Source organism: Mandrillus leucophaeus, unplaced genomic scaffold, assembly GCF_000951045.1.
Source record: "Mandrillus leucophaeus isolate KB7577 unplaced genomic scaffold, Mleu.le_1.0 Scaffold872, whole genome shotgun sequence".
Classification (NCBI taxonomy): domain Eukaryota; kingdom Metazoa; phylum Chordata; class Mammalia; order Primates; family Cercopithecidae; genus Mandrillus; species Mandrillus leucophaeus.
In genome coordinates, this window is record NW_012109497.1 from 542,711 (window position 1) to 551,375 (window position 8,665).

General features: G+C 38.6%; 1 protein-coding gene across 2 annotated transcripts in view; it reads right to left on the reverse strand.

Moving 5' to 3' along the window:
- ABI1 (abl-interactor 1) overlaps nucleotides 1–8,665 on the reverse strand; it is a 106,695-nt gene that overhangs the window by 86,034 nt on the left and 11,996 nt on the right. For both annotated transcript variants that reach the window (XM_011969105.1, XM_011969104.1), the window contains exon 2: nucleotides 4,497–4,664. In XM_011969105.1, the coding sequence (XP_011824495.1) occupies nucleotides 4,497–4,526 (30 nt within the window). In that variant the 5' untranslated portion in view covers nucleotides 4,527–4,664. The remainder of the gene's footprint in view (nucleotides 1–4,496; nucleotides 4,665–8,665) is intronic.

The following is an 8,665-nucleotide window of genomic DNA, read 5'->3' on the forward strand; positions in this document are numbered from 1 at the left end:
AAAAAAAAAAAAAAAGAGCAAAGCATCGTGGGGTTTAAAACATACACAAAAAGAAAATGTGTGACACGAGCTAGGCACGGTGGCTCACACCTGTAATCCCAGCACTTTGGGAGACCAAGGTGGGTGGATCACGAGGTCAGGAGTTGAAGACCAACCTGGCCAAGATGGTGAAACCCTGTCTCTAGTAAAAATGCAAAAATTAGCTGGGCGTGGTGGCGGGCACCTGTAATCCCAGCTACTCACTCAGGAGGCTGAGGCAGAGAATCGCTTGAACCTGCGAGGTGGAGGTTGCAGTGAGCCGAGATCGCGCCACTGTACTCCAGCCTGGGTGACAGAGGGAGACTCCGTCTTAATAAAAGAAAAAAAGAAAAAAGAAAGTCCATGACACCAACAGCCCTAAGACAGGAGAGAAGTGGTATCAACTATTACAAAGTCTTAGCACACTCCTGAAGTAACAACATAGTGTACCTTCAAGTGATACTAATAAGTTTAAAGATGTTTACCAGAAGCCCTAAGGCAAACATGAATGAAATAATAAAAGAGAGAAGCAGAACAAAGTGTTACAGCAAATCAGCCCCCCACCCAAAAAAAAATCACTCCATTAACACACAAGGAGGCAGAAAAAGAAGATAAAAGGGAAGCTGGAATGGCTGTATTCACATCAGACAAAACAGATTTCTGAAGAATACTACCAAGATAAAAACAGTCTCTTTACAAAGATAAAGGGTCCATTCATCAAGAGGACCTAACAAGCCAAAGCATTTGTGTACCTAATATAACATCACTTCAAAATACATGAAACAGAAAAAAGACAAAAATGCAAAGAAAAATAGACATTCAAAATTATATTTGGAGATTTCAATTTACCTCCCTTAATAACTGATAAATCAGACAGAATCAGTAAAGACACAAAAGAACTGAATTATTATCAACCAATTTGACCTAATGAGATTTATAGACATTCCACCCAACCAGAGAAAAATACATATTCTTCTCAAATACACACAAAACATTTACCAAGACAGAGCATATTCTGGGATATATAACAATTCTTAATAAATATGAAAGCACTCAAAGCATATAAAGTATTATTCAGAATAGCCGAGACACAGCATCAATCTAGGTGTCTATCATTAGGTGAATAAAGAAAATATGGGAGGCAGGTATACATATACATTTATTTAAATGGACTATTATTCCTATTATTCATCTTAAAAAAAGAAAATCCTATTATTTGCAACATGACACAAACTGGGAAGGACCTTATGGTAAGTGAAATAAGCTAGGCGCAGATGGACAAAAACTGATCTCACTTTTTCAGATGTGGAATCTAAAAAAATCAAAGCTCAATGAAGCAGAGAGTAGAATGGTGGTTGTCAGGGATTGGGGGTAAGGAAAAAGGGGAGCTGTTGCTCAAAGGGTATAAAGTTTTAGCTATGCAGGATGAATAAGTTCTGGAGATCTAATGCACAGCATGATGACTATAGTTAATAATATAGTGTTACAGACTTGACATTTGCTAAAAGAGGCGATCTTAAATGCTCTCACTGCACATAAAAAAAGTAGCTGTGTGAGGTGATATGCTAGTCAGCTTGATGGTAGTAATCATTTCACAATGTATATGCATCTCAAAACATCACACAGTACATCTTAAATGTATATGCTTTTTATATCAACCATACCTCAATAAAGCTGGGGGGAAAACTACTTAAAGTAAAAAAAAAAAAAATCATATGAGGTATATTTTTCTGACCAGTAAGAAATTAAATTAGAAATCAACAGCGGAAATATCCTTGCAAAACCCCAAAATACTTGCAAACTAAGTAACACATTTCCAATAACCCCTGGGTCAGAAAGATATAAAAAAGCAAACTTAGAAATTATTTTGAGCTAAATGAAAATGAAAGCACAACATATCTAAATGTATGAGATACAGCTAATGCACTACTTTTTTTTTAATTTAATTTTTTTTTTTTTTTTTTTTTTTTTTTTGAGACAGAGTCTCACTCTGTCACCCAGGCTGGAGTGCAGTGGCACGATCTCGGCCCACTGCAGATTCAAGCAATTATCTGCCTCAGCCTCCCGAGGGAGTAGCTGGGATTACAGGTGCCCACCACCACATTCGGCTAATTTTTGTATTTTCAGTAGAGATAGGGTTTCACCATCTTGGCCAGGCTGGTCTTGAACTCCTAACCTCATGATCCACCCGCCTCGACCTCCCAATAATACACTATTTAGAGGGACATTTACAGAGCTAAACATCTATGTTAGAAAAGATTAAGGGTCTCAAGTAAATGACCTTGGCTTTCACCTTAATAAAGTATAAAATAAGGCCAGGTGTGGTGGCTCACACCTGCAATCCTACCACTTTGGGAGGCCAAGGAAGGCAGATCACTTGAGCCCATGAGTTTGAGACCAGCCTGGCCAACACGGTGAAACCCCACCTCTACTAAAAATACGAAAAGTTAGCTGGGCATGGGGTGCACCTGTAATCCCAGTTACTTGGAAAGGTAAGGCACAAGAAAGGCCTGAACCTGGAAGATGGAGGTTGCAGTGAGCCAAGATCACGCCACTGCACTCCAGCCTGGGCATCAGAGCAAGACTCCATCTCAAAAAAAAACAAAACAGTATAAAATAAGAGCAAATCAATCCCAAGGTAAGCAAAAGAAAAAGAAATAATAAAGGTCACATGGAAATCAATGCAACAGAAAACAAAAAAATAGAAAATTAATAAGGCCAAAGATGTTTTTTAATATTGATAAAGTTGGTAAACTAGCCATAATGATTAGTTTAAAAAAGAAAGATGACACCAGTTACCAATATGAAGAATGAGCAATGTGAAATTATTATAGATTCTACAGATATTTTTAAAATAAGGGATTAGGCAGGGTGTCGTGGTTCACACCTGAAATCCCAACACTTTGGGAGGCCAAGGTGGGTGGATCACCTGAGGTCAGGAATTCGAGACCAGCCTGGTCAACATGGCAAAACCCCATCTCTACTAAAAATACAAAAAATTAGCCGGGCGTGGTAGCGATGGCCTGTAATCCTAGCTACTTGGGAGGCTGAGGCAGAAGAATTGCTTGAACCCAGGAGGTAGAGGTTGCAGTGAGCCAAGATCACACCATTGGCAACAAAGCAAGACTCTTGTCTCAAAAAAAAAAAAAAAAAAAAGCAGGGGGATTATTACAAAAGTTTTATGCAAATAAATCTGTCAACTTAGGTGAAATAGCTAAATTCCTAGAAAGACAAAAAGCTCACTCAAGGAAAAACAGATAAACAGAATAGGCTTGTATCCACAAAAGAAACTAAATATGTAGTTAAAATCGTTTTCACCAAGAATACTCCAGGTCCAGAGGGAACACTGCCCAATATAATATAGTCAATAAAACCAGCATTACACTGACACCAAAACCAGACAAAGGCACTACAAGAAAAGAAAACCACAGCCCAATAGCACTCAAGAGTACAGAAGCAAAAATTTCTAATACACACACAAACCAATGTAATTCACCATATTAATAGACACATATATACATACACACACACACATATATATGAACATTTCAACAAATGCAAAAAAGCGTTTGATAAAATTCATCACCCATTCCTGATAAGAATACTCAGCAAACTAAGTGGTATAACCACTTTGGAAAACAATTTGGCAGGTTCTTCTAAAGTCAAACAGACACCTACCACATGACCTATCCATTCTGCACAGAGGTATTTACCCAAAAGAAATAAAAGCATATGACCATACAAAGATTTGCATACAAATGTTCTCATGGGATCTGTAATAGCCAAAACCTAAAAACAACCCAGATTTCCATCAACATGTGAACACATAAACAAAATGTGTAACAATAGAAACTACTCAACAATAAAGAGTGAACTACTTTTACATGCAAAAACATGAATGAATCTCAAAATAATTATGCATAGTAAAACATCCCAGAAAAAAAAAAATACTAAATACTATATGACTCCATTTATATAAAAATTTAGAAAATTTAAACTAATCTCTAGGGACAGAAACCCTAAAGACAGGGGACAGGAGGGAGGGATTACGTAGGAAAATGAAGAAATTTGGCACGGGGAGAGGGGATGGTTCATTATCTTGAATGTGTTGATGGTCACCTGGGTATACATCTGTATCAAAACTTACAAAAATTCTCTTCTTTAATTATGTACAAATAACTTTACATCAGAAAAGCTCTTAAGAGTAGGACAATGGTGGCAGTTGTACAATGTGAGTGTACTTAATGCTACTGAATTATACACTTAAAAATGGTTAAAATGGTCAATTTTATGTTATATTTACTTATTCATGATTTAAAAAAGGACTAAAAGAAAAACAGCAGGTTTACCAAACTAAAACATGATAGTGATTATCACCAGTAAGATGAGTCAGAAATCCATACATGCGGGCTATTTACTTCTTTGGCATATGCTGCAGTTTAATGAAATTGAATTTAAAGCATTTTATAAGCTGTTACCTGTGAGATATGATTGATGGAAGACTCCATTCTCCGAAGCTGAGAGGCTTGGATATCCAGCAATTGGAGTACATTGTTGGCCAATGCATTTATTTGATAAGCAACACTAGCTAGAGATTGGGTTGTATAGGCTTTGGTCTCTTCTAAAGCTTTCCTCTTGTCTGTAGCCTGAAATAAGAATAAAAACAACAAATACTTATTTAGATTAACATGCATTAAACATATATTCTACAGAAAGGCAAAGTTATATTATTTTAATAGAGAAGCTCAATCAAAAATAAAAATTAAAAAAAAACCTCGCTGTACCAATATGATAGTCTCAGGATACTACTGAATTAAGCCATGGCAGAAATCCCCATGTGCCAGCTGGGAACCACTCTCTCCTCAATAGCTCATCCACTAGAGGGGCCACTAACCGTAGTCACAGTATCAGAGACACACTGCACCAATTGGTTCTCCTTGCCTAGACCATTTCCATCACCAATTCACTGCATTACATCCTAAGGACTTCACTGTCAGCCTCAAGCTCCCAATCCACTTACAATGAAATGGACTAAATCCAATCTGCCTTATATTCCTGTGCCCACTAACCACCATGAGAAATCCAACCTCCTTGTTATCTATGATGATTCAAGCCCGTCATGCCCCACAAAAACTACTGTGAATCTTACTGCTCCAATTCCTTCCCTACCCACCCCTTCTTCCCAAACTCCTATAGATAACTCAGTGCGAAGGCAAGAACTCCTCAAAGAGGAGCAAAGTTGAAAGGTGACAAACTGTATGTGGGTGAGAAGGGGAATCAATAACTTATACCAGAAAGAGTAAATATCACTAACATATAATCTAAAAATGAAAAAAAAAAAAAAAAAAACATATAATCTAAAAATGAAAAAAAAAAAAAAAAGGCTATCCTACCTACTCACAACTTCAGGAAAATCATTTCTTTCTCTAGGTATCAGTGTCATGAACTCAGAGACTAAACAAAATGGTCTCATGTCCCTTCCAGTTCTACACAGAAAAAAAAGGGAACAGAGATCTAACAGAAAGCTCAACAAAAAAGCAATGGAACCACTCTTAACCACTGAAAAGATGTTCAACCTCACTCATTATAGGAAAGAAATGCAAGTGCAAACCAACATGAGATACTGTTTCTCACTCACCCAAATGGCAAATATACAAAAGTCTGATAAGACACTCAGCAAAGCTGTGAGAAAAAACTCTGACTCACTGGTTAGTGATATCCAGCAGTATTACACATAGATTTACTTTCTGACCCAGTAAGCTCACTTTTAGGTATGTATCTCAAAAAATCACTGGCAAAAATACAAAAAGATATGTACACAGTTATTCACTGCAGCACTATCTGTAACAGCAGAAGACTGGAAACAACCCATATGCAGGGGACTGTTTGAATAAGCTATGATATCTCCACACAATAGAGTATTATACTGCCGTAATAAGGACAAGGAATTCAAGGAGTATCTCTGTTACCATGACTCCATGATCTCCAGAATATTGCTAAGGTGAAAAAAAAAAAAAAAACACACAATGTGGGGAAAAAATGTGTATAATACGCTACTTCTTAACAGAAGGAAATATGAAAATACATGCTTATTTTTTTAAAGGAAAGATAAACCTTGACATTAAAAAAAAAAAATCACATGCAGGAGGAGAGGTAATAAATAGGATAGAGAAAACATGGATAGTAGATAGAATCCCTTAAGCATATCTTGTTTCACAGATTTCTCTTTGGAACCACATACAGGCACACTGCAAAGATACTGCGGTTTTGGCTAGAGACAGTGTATATATAAAAGTTATGTTTATATTATGCTGTAGTCTATTAAATGTGCGATAGTACTATGTCTAAAAAAACTAGGTACATGCCTTAACTAAAAATACTTTATTGCTTAAAAAAGAATGCTAACTATCTTCAGAGCCTTTAGAGAGTCCTAATATTTGTGTGCTGGTGGAGGGCCTTGCCTCCACGTTGATGGTTGCTGACTGATCAGAGTGGGGTTTTTGAAGGTTGGGATAGCTGGGGCAATTTCTTAAAATAAGACAGCAATGAAATTTGCTGCATCTATTGACTTTTCCTTTAACAAGATTTCTCTACAGCATGCAGTATTTGATAGCATTTTACCCTCAGGAGAACTTCTCTCAAAACTGAAATCAAGCCTGGGTGTGGTGGCAGCTTGTACCTGTTATACTGGCCAGTTGGGAGACTGAGGCAGGAGAATTGCTTAAGCCCAAGAGTTTGAGGACAGCCTGGGCAACACAGTGAGAACCTGTCTCCGGAAAAAAAAAAAAAAAGAAATTTGGCCGGGAGCAGTGGCTCACACCTGTAATCCCAGCACTTTGGGAGGCCAAGGCGGGAGGATCACCTGAGGTCATGAGTTCAAGACCAGCCCAGTCAACATGGTGAAACCCCGTCTCTACTGAAAATACAAAAACCGGCTGGGCATGGTGGTGTAGGCCTATAATCTCAGCTACTCAGGAGGCTGAGGCAGGAGAATCACTTGAGCCCAGGAGGCAGAGGTGGTAGTGAGCCGAGATCGTGCCACTGCACCCCAACTTAGACAACAAGAGCAAAACTCTGTCTCAAAAAAAAAAAAAAATTGTTTTAATGAGTCAATCCTTTCAAGCCTACCAATGTTTTATCAACTAAGTTTACGTAATATTCCAAATCCTTTGTTGTCATTTCAACAAAGTCACAGCGTCTTCAGCAGGAACAGTATTCCATCTCAAGAAACTACTTCCTTTATTCACCCATAAGGAGCAACTCATCCATTCAAGTTTTCTTGTGAGATTGCAGCAATTGAGCCACATCTTCAGGCTCTACTTCTAATTCTAGTTCTCTTGCTGTTTCCACCATATCTGCAGTTACTTCCTCCACTGAAGTCTTGAACCCCTCAGCATCATCCATGAGGGTTGGAATCAACTTCTTCCAAAATCCTATTAATGTTGATATTCTGACCTCCTCCCATGAATTACTAATATTCCTAATGGCATCTAGAATGGTGAATCCTTTCCAGAAAGTTTTCAATTTACTTTTCACAAGTCCATCAGAGGAGTCACTATCTAAGGCAGCTATAGCCTTATGAAATGTATTTCTTAAATAGTAATATTAGAAAGCCAAAATTACTCTGTTAGGCTACAAAATAAGTATGTGTTAGTAGGCATGAAAACAACATTAATCTCCTTATACATCACCATCAGAGCTCTTGGATGACTAAGTGCACTGTCAATGAGCAGTAATATTTTGAATGGAATATTTTTATCTGAGCAGGTCTCAATAGTTGCCTTAAAAGATTCCATAAACTATGCTGTAAACAGATATGCCATCATGCAGGCTTGGTTGTTCTGGTTAAAGAGCACAAGCAGAGCAGATTTAGCATAATTCTAAGGGCCCTAGGATTTTCAGAATGGCAAATGAGCACCGGCTTCAACTTAAAGTCACCAGCTGCATTAGCCCCTAACAAGAGAGTCAGCCTGGCCTTTGAAGGTCAGGCATGGGCTTCTCCTCTCTCCCCTGTAAAAGCCCTAGATGGCATCTTCTCCCAATAGAAGACTGTTTCGTCTACATTGAAAATCTGTCATTAAGTGTAGCAACCTTCAATAATCTTAGCTAGATCTTCTGGGTAACTCGCTGCAGCTTCTCCATCAGCATTTAGTGCTTGACCTTGCACTTTTACATTATAGAGATGGCTGCTTTCCTTAAATCTCATGAACCCATCTCTGCTAGGTTCCAACTTTCCTTCTGTAGCTTTCTCACCTCACCTCTCTCAGCCTTCAGAGAACTGAACAGTTAGGGCCTCGTTCTGAATTAGGCTTTGGCTTAAGGGAATACCGTGGCTAGTTTGACCTTTTTTTGTGTTGGAGGGGAGACAGAGCCTCGCGCTGTCGCTCAGGCTGGAGTGCACTGTCACAATCTTGGCTCACTGCAACCTCCACCTCCCGGGTTCAAGACATTCTCCTGCCTCAGCCTCCCAAGTAGCTGGCCTGGCTAATTTTTTTGATTTTTAGTAGAGACAAGATGTCATCATGTTGTCCAGGCTGGTCTGGAACTCCTGACCTCAAGTGATCCGCCCACCTCAGCTTCCCAAAGTGCTGGGATTACAGGAGTGAGCCACCGTGCCCAGACTGGTTTGACTTTCTATCCAGACCAC